General features: G+C 32.9%; 5 protein-coding genes across 7 annotated transcripts; 3 read left to right on the top strand and 2 right to left on the bottom strand.

Moving 5' to 3' along the window:
• Window positions 1–1,391: 1,391 nt before the first annotated feature.
• Window positions 1,392–5,362, bottom strand: Pabp (poly(A) binding protein). The gene is made up of 4 exons (XM_076782988.1): window positions 4,826–5,362; window positions 3,801–4,111; window positions 2,761–3,706; window positions 1,392–2,071 (listed from the first exon to the last, which is right to left on the bottom strand). Exons 1-4 carry the CDS (start codon window positions 5,016–5,018, stop codon window positions 1,629–1,631), a joined length of 1,893 nt encoding a protein of 630 aa, XP_076639103.1. The 5' UTR covers window positions 5,019–5,362; the 3' UTR covers window positions 1,392–1,628.
• Window positions 5,363–5,898: 536 nt separating this feature from the next.
• Window positions 5,899–6,933, top strand: LOC143351473 (cytochrome b-c1 complex subunit 7). Its single transcript, XM_076782994.1, has 4 exons — window positions 5,899–6,047; window positions 6,138–6,188; window positions 6,372–6,538; window positions 6,616–6,933. The coding sequence occupies exons 1-4, from the start codon at window positions 6,023–6,025 to the stop codon at window positions 6,691–6,693; spliced, it is 321 nt and encodes a 106-aa protein (XP_076639109.1). The 5' UTR covers window positions 5,899–6,022; the 3' UTR covers window positions 6,694–6,933.
• Window positions 6,934–7,745: 812 nt separating this feature from the next.
• On the top strand, window positions 7,746–11,609 carry Napi-iii (Na[+]-dependent inorganic phosphate cotransporter type III). 3 transcript variants are annotated; one of them, XM_076782992.1, is made up of 7 exons: window positions 7,746–8,177; window positions 8,411–8,613; window positions 8,732–9,518; window positions 9,601–9,807; window positions 9,882–10,092; window positions 10,527–11,173; window positions 11,278–11,609. In XM_076782992.1, the coding sequence occupies exons 3-7, from the start codon at window positions 9,315–9,317 to the stop codon at window positions 11,506–11,508; spliced, it is 1,500 nt and encodes a 499-aa protein (XP_076639107.1). In that variant the 5' UTR covers window positions 7,746–8,177; window positions 8,411–8,613; window positions 8,732–9,314; the 3' UTR covers window positions 11,509–11,609. The 3 variants fall into 3 exon arrangements, with proteins under 3 accessions (XP_076639107.1, XP_076639108.1, XP_076639106.1); XM_076782993.1 differs by lacking the exon at window positions 8,411–8,613; XM_076782991.1 differs by lacking the exon at window positions 7,746–8,177 and having other exon boundaries at window positions 8,184–8,613.
• A 146-nt stretch (window positions 11,610–11,755) lies between these two features.
• LOC143351471 (EF-hand domain-containing protein 1) lies at window positions 11,756–15,652 on the top strand. The gene is made up of 5 exons (XM_076782990.1): window positions 11,756–11,880; window positions 11,949–12,085; window positions 12,216–12,538; window positions 13,125–13,573; window positions 14,246–15,652. The coding sequence occupies exons 1-5, from the start codon at window positions 11,833–11,835 to the stop codon at window positions 15,179–15,181; spliced, it is 1,893 nt and encodes a 630-aa protein (XP_076639105.1). The 5' UTR covers window positions 11,756–11,832; the 3' UTR covers window positions 15,182–15,652.
• A 4-nt stretch (window positions 15,653–15,656) lies between these two features.
• Ythdf (YTH domain-containing family protein) lies at window positions 15,657–21,024 on the bottom strand. Its single transcript, XM_076782987.1, has 4 exons — window positions 20,689–21,024; window positions 20,560–20,587; window positions 17,634–19,480; window positions 15,657–17,551 (listed from the first exon to the last, which is right to left on the bottom strand). The coding sequence occupies exons 1-4, from the start codon at window positions 20,722–20,724 to the stop codon at window positions 17,504–17,506; spliced, it is 1,959 nt and encodes a 652-aa protein (XP_076639102.1). The 5' UTR covers window positions 20,725–21,024; the 3' UTR covers window positions 15,657–17,503.
• Between the last annotated feature and the right edge of the window lie 1,625 nt (window positions 21,025–22,649).

Genomic DNA, 22,649 nt, shown 5'->3' with positions numbered 1-22,649 from the left:
GTCAATCGGCGTGTGGCTCTTGAGAAGTTTTGGAACTAGCATGCTGAAAGAAATGAATTAGCTCCGCGGTACCTAGGATATTTATTATTATAACATGTCTGTACAATATTGAAAAAAAAAATTGTTTAAAAATAAAATTTAAAAATCAGAAATAATTGGGAATATAGTTCTATGTGTCCTCTTTAATCAACAATTGTTAAAAATACTATTACTTTTAAATTAACCGAATAAAAATTATTCGAAGTCAATGTTGCATCGTCTCATCGTATTTAGGGCGAGGTAGCTATCTATAGCTTCTGCTGTACAGCCATCTTTAAATAGCAGTACAAAATTAAATAATCTGATAATAGTTTAGAATATAATCCTATTTGTCATTTTTAATTAGCTATTTCCAAAAATTAAATCTTCAAAGATAATAATTACATGTATCGGCAGATGAAAAACTTTCCTGTAAAATGAAATGTATGAACAGTAAAAAATGTTTAGTCCTGATCGTAATTATTCATAGTTTTAAAGTCTACCTGCAAAGAATAAGACATACGATATTTTCAAATTAATTTTACTGAATAGAAGTATAAACATCTTCAGAAAACGGAATTACGGTCGAACACATGCGGCCTTTCGTCGACGCGACCCTTAGAGGGATAATAAACCTAAAAATGTAACAAAGGACGCTGTCTCTGAAATACAAAGGATGAAATTTTACTGCAGGCATGGGCCCCAGCTTTTTCGATCATGTAAATGCTAGAATGTCCCACCGAACTAGTTTCAACGAATTGAATTTAATAAAACATTAGTAATATTTGTATTTTAACTCGCTTGGTAATTACACTAATTCAATGTAAATTGAAATTTCAATTTAATATTTGAATCAAATTTAAAATTTCTAAATATTCTTCACCAAAATACGGGTTATTTGCAATTTGAAACATTAAAATCCTTCAATCCGTTCAGGAGTTATGACTTTTTAAAGATACGCATGAAATTTTAGAGAATATTTCTAGCCTGAAATTAATTTTCGGTGAGGAATTTTTTTCTCGAAAATGGTTAGGAATTCGAGGGTATGTCTATTTACCAAAAATGATTGTAGTTAACTCCTGCAGCCAAAAATAATTTTACTTCATTGAGCAATTATTGAATTAAAATTTATCCGTTTAACGTGAAATGAAATATAATTTTATTACTCAAATTGTGACTTTTATTGAACAAATAACGAATCAAACATTGTTTATTTTTATATTAATTACTTAAAATTTATATCCAAACAAGAAATTTGCCCTTTTTAAATATATATATTTATTTTGCATATTTTAATTTCAGTCTGAAAAATCCATAACATTAACATTCAGATTTCCGAAAGTAATGACTGAGGTAGGAATAAACGCATTCAATACTTTTAAAGGAAAATTTATTATCATAAAACTTGATGAAAAACCCTTTCATGATCAATTATTAGTTTCGAATAACAGTTGTTTCTGTCATTCTTGCACGTAGTAATCGCTTAAGCCATTGTAAAGCTTCAGAAGAAATTTCTTTAAATCAAGGATAATCGCAGAATGAAGAAGAAAAAAATTAACATCATTAAGAACAATTAAGGAAGAATAAAATAATAGCCTAATACAAGATGTTTACTCTTTTTTAGAAGCCACAGCCTGTTTGGCCTGATGAGCCTGCAGTACAGCTACGGCCTCCTCAACCTTGGCTTTTAGCGATTCATTATGCTCCAACATGTGCAGGAGCTCCGAGTTGTCAATCTCCAACAACATTCCAGTAATTTTTCCAGTAAGTGCCGGATACATACACTGAATCAGTGGGAAGAGACGCTCTCCCAACATTTGTTTCTGCTCTTGAGGTGGAGCAGCTGCCAACATCGAGGCAGTTAATGGTTCCTGGCCTTGAATATGAACAGCTTGCTGAACAGGAGTAGGAGCAGGGATTGCCATTGCTTGTGGTGGATTACGCATGTTCGAAGTGTATTTGTAATTTGACGGACGGCTTTGAGCTGAAACTCCCACTGCTGGACCAGCCATGGAACGACTTTGCATATTTGCACCGCCCACCGCTTGTTGACCTGCAAATAAAAATATAATTAACAAAAATTATTATAATCTTTAAAGAGTTACATAATAGTAAAAGTGATTGTTGTTAATTGCTTTAGTCAAATCTAGTATTTTGCAGTTTAAAAAAAATAGATGTTCTCTTCTTTCCCGAGGTGGACTGTTAGATGCGTAAGTTCAAGATTAAATTAAAACAATATTTATACAACTTCAAAACTACATATATAGATGGAAATACAAATCGGAAATTCACAAGCAATAAATTTAAGATTCTGTAAGTATAGTTTTAATTTAATCTTAAGTTTACGTACGCATTTAATGGAGAGGCCAGCCTCACCATTTGGTTTTTTGATTAACCTTGAAATGGTTTTATCTTTTGGACATCAAGAACTTACTTTTGTGATCAACTTCTCATCATATAAAACATTTATATGTACACGCACGAACAATAACATAAATATACAGTGCTTCCGCGTTAAATGTGCGTTACTCGGGACCACAGAATCATATTTAACGCAAGGGGGGCAAGGTTCTGTGTTTTACCGCTCGCTTAAATTTTCACATTTAAGGTGGAAAAACTGTATAATGTTTTCAAGTGTACTAAAGAAAACTAGAATTAAAGAATCACAAATGTTCCGCGTCAACAATAAGAAGTTTGATTCAACTAAAGCGATTAAGGTATTAACAATTAAGTTATCATTACCAGTGATAGGTCTCGCAGATAAGGTATTTCGCATAGCACTAGCTTGAGCAGTAGGAGCACGTGGCGCTGCTCTAAATGGACCCTGCATCGTTGCGAAACCAGAACTTCCAGTTTGTGCATTGGGTCGTACTTGATTTGGTTGTGCCGGCCAGCGTGGTGTTGCACGTATCTGTGTCATCTGAGCAGGTCCGTAAAATCTTTGTGGCTGCGGAATAGTGGGAACGAAATAATTTCCAGCACCACCAGGCTGGAAAATTTGGCCCATTTGTTGCATTCGCATATTTGCCAAACGTTGCATGTATTGAGAAGCAAGATGCGCTTTACGATCTTCTTTACGCTGAGCTAGGGCAACATATAATGGTTTAGTAACTATTATACGACCATTCATCTCCGTAACAGCTTTGGTAGCTTCTTCAGGAGCTGAGAAACAGACGAATCCAAAACCTTTGCTACGTCCTTCCTCCATCATAACTTTAGCTGAGGTAATTGTCCCGAATGGTGCAAATTCTTTGCGCAATCGCTCGTCATCTATGCTATCATCCAAGTTCTTTACATAAAGATTTACACCTTGATAACGACTTAATCGTTCTATCTTTAATTGTTCGAACTTTCTCTTTAATTCTTGTTGACGCTCTGCTTTTTTCTGCGCCCGTCCAACGTACATACACTTTCCTTCGGCAACCTCTTTTCCATTTAATTCGAATACTGCTTGTTCAGCAGCATCAGGATCTTCAAAAGCTACAAAACCAAAACCTCGTGATTTTCCGTCATCTTTAATCATTACTTTATGACTGGTGATGGTCCCATATTTTTCAAACATTTCTTTAAGTTTATCATCAGTCATATCTTCCCCAAAGTTCTTTACATAAACATTGGTAAAAAGCTTGGCTTTTTCTCCCAATTCCTTTTCACGTTCTTTTCGAGGTATGAATTTACCAACGTATACCTTAAATATTAAATATATCGATATAAAACGTGACAACTTATTTTATCATAACAGTAAAAAGAGAATTTTATTTTTTTACAATGAAAAATATTACCTTTTTTCCATTTAGCAACATGCCATTGACTTTATCAATAGATTTGTTTGCTGCTTCTTCGGTTTCAAAATGAACAAAACCATAACCTTTGGAAACACCAGATTCGTCTTGAGCCACTTTGCAACTAAGGATATTACCAAAAGCAGAGAATGTGTCGTACATTGCTTTATTGTCTATGTTTTTATCTAAATTTTTTATGAATACATTTCCAACACCAGATTTTCGAAGAGAAGGATCACGTTGAGACCACATAATACGAATAGGCCGCCCCCTTATCATGTCAAAGTTCATGGTGTCCAGTGCACGTTCGGCTAAAATAAACCACAATACAAATTACATTTAATTTTATAATTATCATAATTAAATATTACTTTAAAAAACGCCATCTGTAATTTATTCTTACATTGCATTCTAAGTTGTATTACAAGTTCTACTACCCAGGTAAAATTTTAATTTATACATAGTAAAAGAAGAATAATTTCCATAATTATTTTACATTTTTAAGATGACCCTAATTTAAATATATCCTTCATAATCAATAATTTCAAGTTCATGGTATTAATATATACTTTAATCGACTGTAAATATCTTTCTAATAAACAAATAGAATAACAATACGTTTTAGTTTCTCTCGCCTTTATTATCATTGCACAGGGCATTGTACACAATACGCGATAAACACGATTCATATTGAAAATCTATAAAATAATTGTTCAATTGTTTCTATATATTATTAATACGCATCGGATATTATACGATACGATTTATCTTAAACTTCGATTATCAAATAGAAGTGGCAGTGTCTAGATAACGAAATAAGAAACGATGGAAAAATACAAGGTATGACTCAACCAACCGTCACCACGATATTCTACTTTGTTCAAAGTAAAATTCAATATGGTGGCATCGTGCGATACGAAACACGTGTCACGCGCAGCCAAACGATATGGCTAAGGATAAGATTTGCGAATAGTCCTCGGTATGTAGGTCAGAGATACATCGAAATAAATAAGCAATATACTCACCATCAGCCGGTTGCTGAAAGTTGACATAAGCATAACCGAGCGAACGTCGGGTAATCATATCACGACAGACGCGTATCGAGAGTACAGGCCCAGCCGATGAAAACTTCTCGAACAGCATCGCCTCGGTGATTTCAGAATGCAGGTCTCCCACATAAAGCGAGACCATATGATAATTCGGAGCTCCCGGATTCATTTTTGTAGTATTACCACGTCGTGCAGCTTCTAAAGATCAAAATTCTCTGGTTTTTGGTTTCTCCCGTTTCTTCAATATGGCTTGCACTCTTCCGACCACGTTGCTTCTTCGTAACGCGATGATTACTATTTTTTTCCACACTTTACTTATGTTTCACGGTTTTCAGCTACGGTTTTACGATTTTTTTGTTTGTATTTTTTGGAATTTTTATATTTTTTTTGTTTTTTTTTATAGAAGAGTTATTTCACGAATGGAGGTGGGTTGTGTGACCTATTTTGTGGAAAAAGGAGACACAACCACACGTGAACACAACTCTACTCTTAATGAGGAAGAGGCATTGAAAGTAGTTCCCTCTGTGCTTATATACCAACCACTGAACGCATTCAACGCCAGAAAAATAGTTCCTATTGTAAAGTACAACGCCATCTATAAATGGATCTAGGGTATTCATAACAGTTCTATGATAAAATATAATTTTTTATATTCGTACATGTTATTGGTCACTATTGTTACTCAAATTGTACTTTTAAAATTAATATAATCTATTTTTTATATTGAACGTTGATGAATTTTAAATCATCATAACAAATGTTACCTTTAGTTTCTTAGGAATATTTCGTAATATTGCAATGTAACAAACGTTTGCGTTACAATTTAAATGTACACCACATCAACTTGCGAATGCATCATATAATAATAAATATATTTTTACACATAATACAGATTTAAGTTATAGACCACAGCTAAGTAATCATGATATTAACATTTTTGAATATTTGCGAATTAATATAGTTCTTTAAATATAGATTAATTTGTTATACCATACAAAAATTATTATCTATAAAATGTATGTCTAGGGAATTCAACGAATTCATATATCGACTCTAGCAGCTATATCTCAACTAACCAAGGTTAGGAAAAGTTACTATAATCGTACTGGTATAACGTGAAAGACTACGTTTTACATAAATCAGTGTTAAATAAAGAAAAAGTGTAATATAGAAATGGCACTCATGCGACGTTTTATTTGTAAGTAAATGATTAATAAATTTTATTCGATTGTATATTCTAATATACAATAGATTTTATTCTTATGTAATGGTATTATCTACTTTGCAGCAAGAGAGATACAGGAAATGGCCTATAATATGTCTGGATTTAATAAGTATGGTAAAAAAAGTTGATATGTTATTATAATAAACGCGTTATTAAAAATTAATAGAAGTTAATTAAAAATTATATAATTATCAAAATCTTTTTCTAATTCGTTTTGTAATTTGTAATGTAATACAGCTTTGAAAACTTGTAAGCTAGTATAGAATTATTAAAATCTTCAATTTTATGTGAATTTAGGTTTATTTAGAGATGATTTATTACATGAAACACCAGAGGTAAAGGAAGCATTAAGACGTCTACCACAACATTTGGTAGATGAACGTAATTTCCGTATAATCAGATCTATACAGTTATGTTGCCAAAAGGTAATTTTACCAAAAGAACAATGGACTAAATTGGATGAGGTAATTTAATTAAATTGACTAATAATACTTACTTAATATATTTATAATTTAAACATGCAATTTTTATTATTAAATAGGATGTGATGTACCTTCAGCCATATTTAGAAGAAGTATTAAGGGAAAAGGAAGAACAAGAAAGATGGAATGCAGAATAAAGTACAATTGCTTGGTAGTGGATTTATCTTATTTATAGTTTATAATCTAAAAATATTGATTTATATATATACGTATACATACATAAAGATGAAATAAATTATACTTCTCACTTGTACAAACTTTGTTGCTATCAAATGTATCACACGTAACTATTATAGTCAAATGTTTGACCTTAAAGTAAAAAATTCCTGTATGTTCAAATTATATTAATCAAGTTAAATATAAAATGATTCTATATATTTGATGATTACTTACTAGTAATATACAGTTATCTCTAAATGTAGTAATTATTTTTAAAAAAATTTTTAATCGATGTTAATTTGTTTTAAGGAGGGTATAGTTCAATCCATATAACTTTGTTTCAAGTGAAGTTGCTTTTAAAATTTGAAAGTGACTTTCATCTTTTTTAAATGGAAGGATACATTTTTCATTGTCTTTTACAAATAATGATCATTCATTGATAGAACACTAAACTGCAACAGAGTATTCCAGAAAATTTCAATGCAGGGTGAATTTTGGAAAATATTTATTAAAATTTGATCTTGAATAACTAAATTTATAAGCGTTGATTTTATCTGTATAGAGACTAAAAACAGATGACGAAAACTATATAGTTTCATTAAAAAAAAAACGAGCATCAAATTTTAAAAACAATTACATACGAAACAAAATTATAACTTTGATCCAAGGACACCCTATATATGCTTTCTTTATAATTTCGATTTACTTAAAGTATACTATATATTTAATTTATTTATATAAATTATTATATAACAAACACATCTGATTGTTTAATTATATAAATACATACGAATTAATTATTAAAAAACTTTACCTAAGTTATTGAACTAATACATTTAAGAGTATAATAAATGAGTGTTGCAGTTGAAGGCTTAAAACTGATGAAGATTCGTCTGGATGACCTTTTTGTTTAACGATATATGTAGGAGGAGGCATATGATTATTGGTAATTATGTTCGCATCAATTCGTAGCTCATTTAACACCCTTTATGCAATGACTTATTCATCATTCCCCCACAAAGATCCGGCGCACAGTTGATGCGTAATACATTGTGCATAAACGCAATGACATTTAAAAAGAAATCCGCGTAGATACTAAAACGTGAGGGTAGTCAATCGATTGTTTATCGATTTGTAAATAAAACACGTCAGATTTATGCCGCAGTAAACCATTTTTGTATTATACGTATAAGATAGTTTCGCGGGCAAATGGCGGATCAATATCTCACCCCCACGCGGAATTGAGCGGCATCCCCGGTTACAAAGATTTACGCAAATTAATTTGAGTTTCGTGAGTGAAAAACTAAATCACCATCTTTCCTATTATTTTCTCTTAGTGATCGTTGAATTATTTTGTTGTGTCATCAAGTCGTCCAATGCGTATCTTACATACAATTCCTAAAAGAAGAATCTTAATGTGTGACCTACACGGAAGATCGTGCAAAGAATGATGCAAAAAGTGGTAATGGGAGATTGAAATTAAAAAAATTTTTATATATAAATTTGATCAGATATGCTTGAAAGCTTTGTCCATTCTAGTAATTTATTATTGCTTTATATATAGTTCGCAATAGTGGTTCATAATCGTTCCTAGTAAATTGTTGTGTCTCATAAGTACAACTTATATCTTCGCAACGGGTTTCATTTTTATTTCGTATTATACAAGTAAAAAGAAAACTAATAATGTCTTAATAGTCAGTTTGATCAGGAATGTGAATTTTTACTATGATTCGAACTGTCTCTGCGTAAAACGTGAAAGGGTAACGCCATCCCCTTGGAATCGAGCGTGAGAAAATTGGTAAAATGGTTCAGTCTGATAATTAAATTTCGATCCTGGGTATTCGACAACCTCGTTTCTTAATTTCGATTCTAAAGACAATTATGATGTGCGCGCGAAGGTAATTGTTAAATCAAGTAATTGCATTGCTTTCAAGAAATTTTTACTTTTTTATACATCGACTACAATTAAAAGGCATGTACGTAAAATGTCAATGTACACGTTTTGATTAATTACAGATGCCGGAAAAACAGCGATCAGCGTGTTTCCAAACACGGAAAACGAGAAACAGCGATCAGCGTGTTTCTAAACACGGAAAACGCTGATAATCAGTCATTATAGAATTGAACATCATACTTTACACTTAACACAAAATAATAAAATATTTAAAAAAAGTGTGTACGCAGTAACACTTTTGATGCTGACAAGCATATTGGTAACTGTATGTTGTTAGAAAAAGATATAATGCTAAATATATCAGGTGCTGCGCCAAAATACTACCTCTGCTACATGTACAAAGTTACAAAATTGATTGTATTAGAAGTAAAATAAAGAAATAAATTACATATGTATACAAATTTACACACATATATGAATTGAAACGTAAACAAAGAAATATATTCTGATGTATTAATATTTACATGTAAATGTATAATGGATTAAACCAGAAGTTCTTCCTAGATACATGTCATCTAATTTAACAATGTATTACTCTTAAACAATATGGCGAGAGGACATTTGATGACATTGGTCATTTGACAAATGCATAAAAACAAAAGATATCTTAGCAGCTCAAAAGGAACAAGTATTAACTAAATAAAAATGAGTGTACCGTATGATGAAAATTTGGTATGGATAGTAGTAGTTGGGTTTTTAGTGGCCTTTGTTTTGGCATTTGGAATCGGAGCTAATGATGTTGCCAATAGTTTTGGAACAAGTGTCGGTGCTGGAGTACTTACAATATTTCAAGCTTGTATTTTAGCAACTATATTTGAAATTGCTGGAGCTGTACTCATTGGCTATAAGGTATCATAAAAATGAATTTATTTTGTAAATTGCATTTTATCTATTAAGATGTTCAAAGTAAATTAATCAATGACCCTTTTAGGTCTCTGATACGATGAGAAAAGGTATATTAGATGTTACGTTGTACGAAGGCTATGAAAAAGAATTAATGGTCGGAGCATTGTCTAGTTTAGCTGGATCTGGTATCTGGCTTTTACTAGCAACAGCATTACGGTTACCTATTTCTGGAACACATTCCATTGTTGGTGCTACAGTTGGGTTTTCACTTGTCTGTAAAGGTACTGCAGGGGTTAGTAGAAATCATTATCCTAATAACTTAAAAATAAATAAATACCGTTTCGCGATACAATGATACCGTTATAGGTGAAATGGATAGCTCTTGCAAATATAGCAGCATCTTGGTTTGCAAGTCCTGTACTTAGTGGAATTGTATCAGGTGCTATATTTTGGCTTCTAAGAAAATCTGTACTGCAATCTAGTAAGCCTTTAGAACAAGGTCTTCATATTCTCCCATTAGCATATGGTCTCACTGTTGCTATTAATATTATATCAGTTGCACACGACGGACCTAAACGTAAATAAATTTCATAATTGTATCTTCTGGAGGAATACCATCTTTATGGTTGAAAAAGATGCTGATTACAGAATTACATTACATATGTATAATAGAAGTACATAATTTGAATATTCAAAATTGTCTAGTCACATGGTGAGGTAAATTTCTCTAATTCTAATAACGAGAATTTTGGAAACTAGCACGTTTAGATTTAAAAACATATTAATTCGTATATAAATAGTTTCCGAAAAAACACGTTTAAAGCTTAAAGAGAACTATTTGAAATGCCCGGGCACGTTTGACCGTCATAATGTTTTTAGACAGTATTCTTAAAATGTTATAAAAATATCGATCTCTTTTGGGAAATAATAAAGATGATGTTTCTCTTAATGTATTTTTTGTATCAATTGTATTATTAAACTTAATACTATGTTTCTTGTATCTGTTTTCAGTTCTGAAGCTGGACAAAGTGCCATGGTGGGGCAGTTTACTTGCTGCGTTAGGTTTTGGTTTGTTTTCAGCTACTGTTGTCTATTTATTTGTTGTGCCATGGCAAAGAAAAAGGATATTACTTTCACTTAATAGCAACGAAAAAGCAACAACAAAGTTTGGTACCTGTGATAAAAAAGAAACCACAGCATTATCTGTTATCTCAGAAGCCCCACATAGTAGTAGTAGTAGTAGTAGTAATGGTAATGCAAAAGAAGCGGCGCCAAAATTACGCGGTAATAGCAGTGCTAGTCCTCTCTTAATAGTGGCAGGATCGGACACCGAAGGTGTTCCAATTGAAACTGATCGGAAAAATGAAGAACCACCAGAAATGTCTCAACTGTTTGCTTTCTTGCAAGTACTAACTGCTGCATTTGGTAGTTTTGCGCATGGTGGTAATGATGTTAGTAATGCAATTGGACCACTTATTGCACTTTGGGCTGTATATGCAGATGGATCAGCCAGACAAGAAACAGAAACTCCATTGCTGATATTATTGTATGGTGGTCTAGGAATATCGACTGGTCTTTGGGTGTGGGGGCGTAGAGTTATACAGACTTTAGGACAAGACTTAGCACGTATTACACCAACAACTGGATTTACTATAGAGGTATACATATTTTACAAATATAAAATATAAATAATGGAAGGTGATATTCATTTTAACACTTTGCATCTAAGTCTATCGCGTCACAGATTTAATATGGATTGTAGGTAGGAGCAGCAGTGACAGTTTTGTTGGCAAGTAAGGCTGGTTTACCTGTGTCAACAACACATTGTAAAGTGGGATCAGTCGTCTGTGTGGGGTGGGCTTCACGCGGTGGTGAGGGAGTTTCGTGGAAATTATTTCGTAATATTGCGTTCGCATGGTTGATCACTGTACCAGTGGCTGGCTGCTTGTCTGCGGGATGTATGGCTGTTTTCAAAGAAATAATTAGTTTGTGATTTCACTGTCAGGGCAACTAAGAATTCTAGTAAAAACCATCCAATGTCGTCAATCGTTGTCAATAATTTATGCAGAAATAAATGATTAAATATTATTTTAATTAGTTATTCTTTACCTGGTAATGATATAATTATTAAATTCTAAATTGTTCTTAATTTTATAAATTAAACATTCAAATTACAAAGTTACTGTTACATCAATACATACTGGTGTTGTTATAGAAACTGACTCAAACAGATTCTTTGACAGTTAGATGATTTGGGTATCGTTCTGTGAAAATGTCTTCTAAAACTACATATTATTCGATACTTTTATAATTTAGTATGGAAAATCTACCACTTTTACCAGGCTATACATTTCGCGATCACAGTGTAAGTTGAAGATTGAAACAAATTGATTATTTAAACGAATAGAACTAAAGATTAATTTCTTTTTAAAGATCGACGATTATAGATTATTGCAAAAATTTAATTTTTTGAATGGTTATCGAGTGGTACGTGATAGTAATTTTGGCATTGGAGGGAGGCCAATAGATGCGGCATCTACTGCATACATAAAAGATGTACCTATTGCACAGTAAGTAATAATAATTAATATAATACCCGCTTTGTTAAGATTTAATTACATCGAATAGTAAATTTATATTTTACATAAAGTTACTCGCATTAAAAGTTTCTAATATGAAAATATTAATATTTAAATTCAGCTACGATCCGTCGCTAACATATGGCCGTACAAAAAGATACGCACATCGTCAAGTTATTCCACACTATGCGTTATTTGCACAGAAATGCCTCTGCTTCAAAGCATTTTTTCGCCAAGGGGTGTTCAATTCTCCAGACGAACACTTTCGGATACGTCACGTGAATATAATATATTTTTTGGAGAACGATACTATTAGCGTAATAGAGCCCGCGGTTGATAATGCCGGCTTTCAACAAGGAAAGCTCGTTAAACGTGACAAAATTGTGAAAAATGTAGAGGGTGATACGCTTCGTTGGAAGGATTTTAACGTTGGGATTGACGTATGTACGTTTAATAAGTATCTTCGTTGCGATTTTGTGTATCTCTTGTAAATAATCTTTACTTATTACAAAATTTAAAAATTCTTTCACGCGAAATTTGCATGTTACATATTAAATAAAACATACATATACAGGGTGTTCGGCCACTCCTGGGAAAAATTTTAATGGGTGATTCTAGAGGCCAAAATAAGACGAAAATCAAGAATACCAATTTGTTGACGGAGGCTTCGTTAAAAAGTTATTAACAATTAAATTAAAAAATTTCAAATCGTTCTGGAAAAATTATTATCGGTTGCGGGGGTCAATTACAATTATTTTTGGTCAATAGACATACCCCCGAAATGTTGCGCATTTTCGAGAAAAAAATTCAATACGGGTGGAACTTTAAACGTTAATAGCTTTTTAACGAAGCCTCCATCAACAAATTGGTATTCTTGATTTTCGTCTTATTTTGGCCTCTAGAATCCCCCATTACAATTTTTCCCAGGGATGGCCGAACACCCTGTATATTCATTCAAACAAAGGTACGTTTAATTATTTTATTTAATTTGCTTTGGTAATATATTACCATTAAACGTCGTTAATTGCAGGTATTTATGGTGTAGTTTATCATATTATCGATTGCGATCTATTTACCAGAGAGTTTTTAAATAGTCAAGGCATAGATGTCGGGGACAAGGAGGAACCTCCTATAGATCCTTACACATCACTTCGTGCGTCCAAGCAGAAGGTACCGGCGCGTATTACACCAATTCCAGACGATGCTAGACGTCGGTTTTTAGAATACGATACAATGATATTATCGTTCACCGCTACTTGGAACGATGATGTTTACCGGATAATGTATTTCTTAACGGACGACACGATATCCGTGCGTGAAATACAAAAACCTAACAGCGGCAAGGATCCAGCGGCGACGTTATTAAAAAGAATGAAAGTACCGAAAGATTGGAAAAATTTACCGTCGTCTTATCCAGCTGTATACTTGGAATACGGCGATCCAGAAATTGTTGAGTACTGTACGCCAAAGGATTTCGTGGTGGGTGATCGGTTTGATTCTGTTTTTTAAATGCGAACGACAATTATTTGTTATCCTACGACACTTTGAAATGGCCTCCTTTCAACATGTTTAAAAACTGTCGAAATCAGTAAGGTTTCTTTTCTAATATGAACAATTGCCTTAGAATTTTCACGAAAAAATTTTTTTTAAACTATGTAAATCTAAAATTACCAAACTGCTCCCTTAACACGCGACCGCCACGCTAAGTTCTATCGGGTCAGGGTTTTTCAAACAGGACGTATAGTACAATTTAATGAAATGATTGACTTGATTCCGAAGCCGATGTCTTACGTCTAAAAACACCTACTACAACGACAAACGTGACGCATAATGATTACACAATGAAGAACGAACAACAATGTACGTTTTAAGTCTGCAACTGTAAAACAACTATAAGACGAATAATTTTCTTTTCAAACGTTGAACAATCATCAACAATTTAATGTTTTCATTTAACTTTTAGAAGTGGTATTCTCGATTCTTTAAATTTGTTAAGACTTCCCTCCGCCTCTTGAGCTTTTCTAAATCCGCCACTGCATTAATCAGATTACATTTTATTTAATTATATCTAGGATTGATCTTTTTTCCACTTGTAATACGTTATCGTTGTTTACGTTCATTCGTGCATTATATTTTTGTCTCTCGTTGCAGATAGGTGGCACGATTTTTATATTCAGTCGACGTTTTCTTATACACGATTGCGATGCTTTCACGAGGAAATATTACTCGGATATGTTGGGAGTAACGCAACCGGAAAGAATTCCTCTACCGACGGAGAAATCGAAACCGACACCGGAATACGTAGCTCCGCCGCACATAAAATTTGGTACAACCGAAGATACTTACATGAGTTGTCTGTCGTTCGTGCCTAAACCGCCCAAAAAGAACGTCGTACAGCAGCTGATCAATTTCCCGAAAAAGCTACGTTATTCCATGAAAATGGACGCGGTACACCCCGAGGACAAGAATCGCGATTTCATTTTGGAGTATAACTTAAGCAATGGCACGATACTGGTGTACGAACTTGAGAAACGTAATTCGGGACGTCGCGAAGGTTGCTTCCTGAAAGCTACATTGGTCCCAAAACCGAACACTGGAAGAGATAATCCGGATTATTACACGCCTCAAGACTTTTACATAGGCGCGATGATTAATATTTATAATCATTATTTTATCATAGATGGCGCCGATCTTTACGTGTACCGTTACATGGAGGCAAATCCCGAAAAGTTTTCGAGAGAAGTACGGGACAATGTTCGCGATTATTTCGTTAAACAGAATTTACTTAGCGACGATATTGCGGCCGAGGCGAGAAAAAAACAGAACGCGGAAGAAGCAGCAATTTATTCGGTTAAGCCGGCCGAAGCAACTATTGAACGCGATCTTGATATGATCAATTGTTTAAATGATTTCAAGGCTCAAGCTGAACGTAAGTATGAAGGAGAACACGGCGAGCTGAGGCCACGTACACCGCCGCCAGAAGAATTGTGTCCAGGTTTAGCAACAGCAAACGATTCTGTGGATCCTCAAAACGTAGAGAAACCCTTGAAAAGAGATATAAAAAAAGAAGTAAGATGGAATGATTAAAAAGAATGCGAATAAAGGTCTGTGATTTCCGATTGATAATCACGATTAACGCAATTGTCCTACGTCTTTCTCAAATAAGTTGTTTCAGTACATTTTGCGCAAGGTCATGAGTTATGTTGAACGCAATCACCATTCGGCAGTTTACATCGTTGTTTCGATCATGCGATTATCAATCGAAATTGAATCTAATATTAAAAATTCTCTAAAAAAAATTCATTTCCTAACAAGTGTGTAATTTTTTTTAATAGTTAAATTTGTAGTTTGATTCAACATTTAGTCAAACATGATTATACAATATAAATATTAAACGGTGTAAATACATTATGAGTATACTAATCGCATGTCTGCATATTATAATACAATGATAATATACAGATATCAGTCTGTATACTAATAGTACATACTTGTATCAACCATAAAATAAAGTTCAAATAAATCTTTGGAATCCGAACAGTTTAAAAAAAAACTTTAAACATTAACTAAAGAAATAGTAATTATTTTTTCACCGAATAATTGTTTGTTATGAAATTGTAATTAATAAATTATTCAGGAAAGTTTTTTAAACTTTAATCAACTGAAAGACAGAAATTTAATAGAGCTTATATAATCAATTATTTTAATTATTTGGACACTACTAGATGTCCAATTCTTGAACAACTTAATTCATCTTAAACTACAAATACGATGTAGTGATTCAAAAACATTAGTCATAAATTTTTAACGTTGATATATTACTTTAATAAGATGCATTCGTTTTTGCAACATTCACAATACAGAAACGAGGAAAGAGACTTCTTCTACTGCACATCGCTTAGATACTCTTTCTTGTAATCCATAAATCATGTATGCAGAAATAATTAGCATAATTAGCATGCCTTGATTAAAAAGTTTGCATCACATCACGTTCATTCGTTAATTTTTGTACAATTTTTAATAAACTCAAAATCTCTCACTATTATTTCACGATTATCTTGTATGAAATCTGATCAATTTCTAAAATACTGCTAATTCACAGTAAAGTATAATTTCATTTTTATAAAACTTAAGAAACAAAAGTTCATCGTTTTATTATTTGCTTTATAATTTTCTAAAAATTAACCTCTATATGTAACTATCTGTATATATAACTACCAGAAAAGTAATCAAATCTATGATAAAATCTATTATTTTGCATATTTTAGTTGACTAAATCCGCATTAGATAAGCAATTTTTTTATTATATTAATATTCAATTTCCTACGTATAATTTGTGAAAAATTGTTTAAATTTAGTGATATTACTGGTAAAGGAATTTTTCAAAGGAGCATAAAATTTTATACTTATATACTTTTAGAAAAATCTATGAAAAAATAGATAAATTTCTATTCGACTCGGATTCGTAAAATAAAAAATCCGCGACAAAAAATGTATCAAACGTTAAAAGAGAAAGAAAATAACAGATAGCTTTAACAATAAGAATCATACCTTATGAAATTTTCATCAAACAGTACAATAATAATCATCACCACAGACGTTACAATAGAGTAACTGTAGTATTATATTCTTTTTGTTATATAATATTTTAGATCGTTTTTGCAGTCCATGAATAATATAATAATAGGTAATATGTATATAATATATATATACATATATTATATATAATTTGCAATAGATATAGAATATGCATAAAATAATCGGTTGACAATAATTTCTATTATTATCCAATGATCAAGCATAATTGTTACAAATAAACTTAAAATGTCGTAATAAGCCCTTGCACCTTTTTAACAAAGAAAGGTGAGTCCTTTCAGCCACAGGCACCAGGTTATATGTCCATCAAAGTTTAAATTGGTAATTGATTTAAATGACACTTGCTTAGAATATTGTTCTCGCATAGATTTTTTCATTATCAACAAAAGTTTAAGCATTTTACAAGGGTTAGTCCACATATTACAGTTTTTCTTCTTCCGTATCTCGTTTTTTTCTTTCATTTTTAATTTGTACGTTTAAGAAACACCTTTCGACGAATAGCACGCAACACCACACTATATGCTTAACTGTCAGCAAGTTTACTCAAAATCCCGTGAAATTGAATTATGTTCCTCTTCATAGTAGTTATGAGTAGATAATATTTATGATGTCGACGCGACGCTAATTATCATACAAGTTGATTATTTAACAGAAGGAGATAGTCTCAATGATGAGAGTTCTGTCACAGGAATTAGAAGCCCTTTGTGTATCCAAGAAAGCAAAGGTAAGTAGTAAGACGATAATTAGTCGCAGCGTGCTTTCTTTACGATGATTACTATTATGAATAGTATTACATTTTTGTTGTATCCATCGCTACTGCCGTGAACCTCCTCTGCCTTTGCTACGACCACCATCACGATCCTATAGACAAATTACAATAACAAATATAATATTTATGCAAACAATGCTTTATTTATTACAATGTCTTTAAATTATTACTTACTTTGCGTTGGTGATGCAAATGCGGTTGATGAAGATGATGTTCCCTCGGCAAGTCTGCGTGTCCTCTATTTCTGTGATTGGAAGAATGATGATGTTGTATAACATTTAACGGAGCTTTACGCTGATCTTCTTCTGCTTGCTTACGTTCATAATGTCCAAAGTCATCAAAGATACTAGTCGAATGCCGATAAGTATGCAATATCTGCAATACTGCTACTCCTTTTGCATGAGGGACTTCTTGTGCATCCCTTGAATTAGTTACTGGTTTATTCTCATTGTTTTCTAATTTAATGTGACGAAGTTGCATATTAGGAACATCCTTTACATAAATCCAACGTACACGAAATTGACCTTTCCATTTATCTTGAGACCAAACAGAGCTATTACTTTGATAATCAACAGAAGACACCATTTGGGCCATGCCACAAAAGTGGCCAGATCCATTCACAGAAAAAAACAAATATAACGGCGCGCCTTCACGACTAGCTTCTCTATATGCTTGATCCAATCGCTTATTACCATGTTCAGTACTACACCAAATTTCATACTTGATGGACCTATGAATGTCATCTTCAGAATAAGATTTGATTACAAAAAACCTAGCTCCAGTAGCTGTTTGATCAAATTCTACAGGATTATAATCATTCTTCACTTTCAGCTCATCCAAAACAGGATGTGATTGAGTTTGTGGAATCTGTTGTTGCTGTTGTAACTGCTGCTGTTGCTGCTGCTGTTGATGATGTTGCTGCTGCTGCTGCTGATGTTGTTGTTGCTGCTGCTGCTGCTGTTGCTGCTGCTGTGGATGTTGATGCTGATGCTGATGCGGATGTTGATGCTGATGTGGATGTGGATGCTGGTGAGGATTATGATGTTGATGGGGATGGGGATGCTGAAGTTGATGCTGCTGCTGCTGGTGTTGGTGCTGATGCTGCTGCTGCTGGTGTTGATGCTGCTGTTGTGGAGGCATATGAATTTGCGACTGTGGAGGCGACGGAGGTGTTGTAGGCTGTCTATTCCAACATGGAGGTGGAGGAGGAGGTCTCTGTCTTTGAACCAATGGTGGAGGTGGTGGAACAGGAGGTTGCACCTGTGGCGGCGGCGGTGCTGTTGGAGGTGGTGCAGAAGATTTACCTTCACCCCATGTTCCAATGTCCATATTATGCTTTCCTGGCACAATAGGTGGTGGTGGCATTCCAGCCTTCTTTTTCATTCCTTGGGAAGATGAAAGTGGAGGAACTGGTTTGGCTGGTTGACTTGCAACACTGGCCCATGTTATTTTTCTAGGTTCCTTTGCTTCTGGTTTTATAGATTGATTAGATGTTGTTTGTTGATCTTGTCGTGGGACTTCCCCACTTCCTAGAGATAAGCCTTGTACACTCTGTTCAATAGTCTTAATTTCGGTGTTACTAGGTGTTGGATAATTTTCATTTCCACGTGGAGCCTGATAATAATCTTCATAGCGTGTCTTTCTTGGAGTGCCCCAAGCACTAAAATCACCATTTCCATGAAAGTAATTAAACGCAGGCTGACCAAACGTACTAAAACCACCTCCTGCACTAGCAGAAAACATTCCATCCATGCCATATGCATCATGACCTATTTGACCTCCATATCCAGAAAGAAATGCAACAGGATCTGTTCCATTTGACCAAGTACCATCCCCAGCACCAAATGTTTGATAAGGGAATGAAGTACCTGCATAGTAAGGACTATACGGGTCACCAGTACCAATTGGATAACTTGAGTGGTGTGTATTATTGCCTCCTCTCCATGAATCAAATCCAGTATCTTCTCCGCCAGCATGTTCTGTCTGTGGTTGCTGCTGGTGTTCTTTAGGACCATTGCTCACTATCAGAGATGGAATTTTCTCTTATTAATGTACTAAATGCACTACATAATTTCTTTATAAAATAATCTTTAGTTACTTCTTCGATAACTTAAATTTAACAGAAGTCTTTAAACAAAACAAAGCATTATCAAATTACAGTATATGTAAAATATAAATTTAATTTTCATACAGTAATAAAATTATATTTATATAAATTATTTGAATTACATTGCATAACAATAATATAATAATACAAAAATAAGTAATAAACTGTATCTTATAAAAATAGAGATAATAAATACTTTTGTCAAATTACCAACATAAACAACATGCATTGATGATTTAATAAAATAATATTTATTGTATTGTTATCTATTAAATATTTAAAAATTTCTACAAATTGTGTAAAATACATGAAAAATAGCTTTCCTTGTTTAACTTTCTAAACTAAATCTCTTGGTTCTTAAACTAACATAAATTGATATTCTATATTATAAAATATTAATTGTTAATTATATAGATATATTAATTACAGCAAAAAATTCAAGGTATTCTTTAACTGATTAAAGCTCATATATTGTGTAAGTATGTGTACATTCTTATTTTGATAATTTAATGTCTTCTGCAAAATTAGTAATTAATTCTGTTACCAATTTATTTGTTTATTATTAAAGATTTCTTGAAATGTATAATAATAATCATAAGATGTAGAAAGAAAACAATTCTAAATTAATTATACAAAATATACAATAAGTTCATAATTCTATTATAATTTAAAATACCCGAAATGTAATAAAGCATGTCGATAGGTTAATGTACTACGTATATGTATATATGTATGCATAAAGATATCCATCAAGAATATACATAACAATTATTCGCGTCATTTAACAAATTGTCCATGTTAACTGATTGTGATATTGAGATACTTTGGCCGAAATTATATATAGCAAGTCCAGATTCGAAATAATTCTATCTCAGCCGATAAAAAATATACGTATACGTATAGCGATTTTGACAAGGAAAATTTCGCAGTCTTATAAATCATATTATTAAGAAATAAGTAAAAAAAAGTTGCATAGAGGTACGAAGTACTCACCTTGATTGTTGGTTTGTCCTTTCATCCGCTGCATTCCGTTGCATGGAAAAATATACAAAATTTAGAATGGCTGTCTTCAGTGAAAGGTATCTGCAGAATAGCGGTGTGGTAGCAAGTCAACACACTGACCTGATTTGAAACAGCACCTGCCAATCCAGTTGACATAACCTGTCACACACTCTGTCTACCCTTCACAGACGCCAAATAGACGCCTGTGCCTTAATAAAATAAAGTTTTCAAAGTTGCAATACCACGATTACATACAACAGCGTTATACCACTCGAGTACGCGAACACTTCTTCCGAGGATAAGTCTTTAACTTCAAATCCACAAAACCTGAGACCTCCGCGTATTTTCTCGCAATGTCTTACCGCGAGAGAGTCCCAGGATATCTTTCTTGTTACACTACGAGATTGATAAATTCGCACAAAATTCTCAACTCCGAATAATAACTACGTGACGTGCACTGACCTCTCGTATGTATTAACAGATTGTCTAACCTTCACAGCGATAAGGTCCCTATATGACGAATCCATCAGAAACGTTATTCTTCCCATGATTTAGTAAAATCAATGTATAAAGACAAACTACCAAATTTTATTGTTATGTTTCTTTAGCGGATAACTTCAAAATTATGTCAAACTTCTGTATTGATGGAGAATACTACAATTTTATTATGCGAATATTCTCTAGTTTCTTACTATCTCTCGGACAAAGCTACAGAATCAATGTTGAGTATGGTCGTGTTCAATGGATGTAGTTAGAGGGCCTGCCTCTATGAGGCCCTTTATTTACATCTGTTCATTTTTATTTTGAATGAATGATAGGTTGTAACTTGAAAGTAAACTAAATAGTTATTTAGTTCAGACGGAACGAAGATTAGATTACTTGATGGCCAATGTTTAGAATACTAGCCAATTAATGTTTAGAACAATTTTAACGACCTTTTGATTCAAGGTTATCTATTCTGATTTGTCCATGAAAAGAGGATTTCACATGTATCAAATTTATTCAAAGTAGTATCTGAAAAATATTTATGATTAACACTGGTACAACATTTGTCTACTACTAAAAAATATACAAATAAAAGAGATTAAACTACACGAAGCTTCAGAAAATAAAGGGAAATCTCTATACACTTCGTCCAGTAAAAAGTCCGTAAATAAAATCGCGTGATTTACGATAGAAGCTCGTTGGTTTGTTGTATCTCTGTTGAGGAATGTATTGTAGGTCGTTGTTATTTTATGTTTTTTAAACATATTTTAATTTATATAATTAATTAACTCTTTTACTGTAAAACTATAATGATTAATAAATAGTAACTCAATAAAGTACGATTCATTCAACTGGAACTAATATAGGACTTCGTGTAAACAAACTCACGCGATGTTGAAAGAATCTCATTTGTCCGCTATGCTAGTCAGGAATGTAAGCATAGATCCTTTATATAGCAGGTTAAAAATTTTGTTTCAAAAGAAACTAACAATATTTGTTATATTCTTAAATAATCCATTTCTGTTAAACATAGAAAATGTAATTTTGACAGAACAGAAACAACCATCTCCGTTAAATCTTTTCTACAAATATTAATTAACGGAACCTTCAGACCATACCCGTCATAAGATCTCTCATTCAAATTAAAAATGATGTAGCTTCATATAATACAACTTTTAAGTTTAGCAATATGTAATATTTATTCATGAATGCAGTGAATGTAATAAATGTAGAAAAGTGGAGGGAAATTTCGACGAATAGAAGAAAAGGTTGAAAAGATGTGAAAAATGGGCAATATTATAGAAAATGTATGTACCTAACCCCGTAAATACTAATTCGAATAAAAACAGTTTTTCGCTAGATTTATTTTATCACTTATGTAAATTCCTTTTTAAGAATGTTGTGCTTATTGAAATATATTTTTATTACTTACACTGTAAAACTGTAAAATGATACATTGTTATTTATATACATAAATAATATCTTGCATAATCCATTTCAGGGATGACGAACTGGCGGCTGTCAAGCCAGTTGTGGGCTCTTTCCCCTACTTTTTTGTTCCGCACAAGCGCAGAAGAACTGCCCCCACTATACCT

Source organism: Colletes latitarsis, chromosome 2 (assembly GCF_051014445.1).
Source record: "Colletes latitarsis isolate SP2378_abdomen chromosome 2, iyColLati1, whole genome shotgun sequence".
Lineage (NCBI taxonomy): Eukaryota > Metazoa > Arthropoda > Insecta > Hymenoptera > Colletidae > Colletes > Colletes latitarsis.
This window is presented reverse-complemented; position numbering and strand designations above follow the sequence as displayed.

What these genes read in the sequence shown, in the direction of transcription:
- Pabp (XM_076782988.1), bottom strand. Translation starts at nt 5,018, where the DNA reads ATGAATCCGGGAGCTCCGAATTATCATATGGTCTCGCTTTATGTGGGA. An exon ending in CTTTCAGCAACCGGCTGATG is followed by an intron (nt 4,112 to 4,825) that starts GTGAGTATATTG and finishes GGTTTATTTTAG; the next exon opens with CCGAACGTGCACTGGACACC. An exon ending in TGTTGCTAAATGGAAAAAAG is followed by an intron (nt 3,707 to 3,800) that starts GTAATATTTTTC and finishes TTAATATTTAAG; the next exon opens with GTATACGTTGGTAAATTCAT.
- LOC143351473 (XM_076782994.1), top strand. Translation starts at nt 6,023, where the DNA reads ATGGCACTCATGCGACGTTTTATTT. An exon ending in GTCTGGATTTAATAAGTATG is followed by an intron (nt 6,189 to 6,371) that starts GTAAAAAAAGTT and finishes ATGTGAATTTAG; the next exon opens with GTTTATTTAGAGATGATTTA. An exon ending in AATGGACTAAATTGGATGAG is followed by an intron (nt 6,539 to 6,615) that starts GTAATTTAATTA and finishes ATTATTAAATAG; the next exon opens with GATGTGATGTACCTTCAGCC.
- Napi-iii (XM_076782993.1), top strand. Translation starts at nt 9,315, where the DNA reads ATGAGTGTACCGTATGATGAAAATTTGGTATGGATAGTAGTAGTTGGG. An exon ending in CTGTACTCATTGGCTATAAG is followed by an intron (nt 9,519 to 9,600) that starts GTATCATAAAAA and finishes TGACCCTTTTAG; the next exon opens with GTCTCTGATACGATGAGAAA. An exon ending in TGCACACGACGGACCTAAAC is followed by an intron (nt 10,093 to 10,526) that starts GTAAATAAATTT and finishes ATCTGTTTTCAG; the next exon opens with TTCTGAAGCTGGACAAAGTG.
- LOC143351471 (XM_076782990.1), top strand. Translation starts at nt 11,833, where the DNA reads ATGGAAAATCTACCACTTTTACCAGGCTATACATTTCGCGATCACAGT. An exon ending in TAACGTTGGGATTGACGTAT is followed by an intron (nt 12,539 to 13,124) that starts GTACGTTTAATA and finishes CGTTAATTGCAG; the next exon opens with GTATTTATGGTGTAGTTTAT. An exon ending in GTACGCCAAAGGATTTCGTG is followed by an intron (nt 13,574 to 14,245) that starts GTGGGTGATCGG and finishes CTCTCGTTGCAG; the next exon opens with ATAGGTGGCACGATTTTTAT.
- Ythdf (XM_076782987.1), bottom strand. Translation starts at nt 20,724, where the DNA reads ATGTCAACTGGATTGGCAGGTGCTGTTTCAAATCAG. An exon ending in AGGACAAACCAACAATCAAG is followed by an intron (nt 19,481 to 20,559) that starts GTGAGTACTTCG and finishes CATCTCTGATAG; the next exon opens with TGAGCAATGGTCCTAAAGAA. An exon ending in ATTTGCATCACCAACGCAAA is followed by an intron (nt 17,552 to 17,633) that starts GTAAGTAATAAT and finishes ATTTGTCTATAG; the next exon opens with GATCGTGATGGTGGTCGTAG.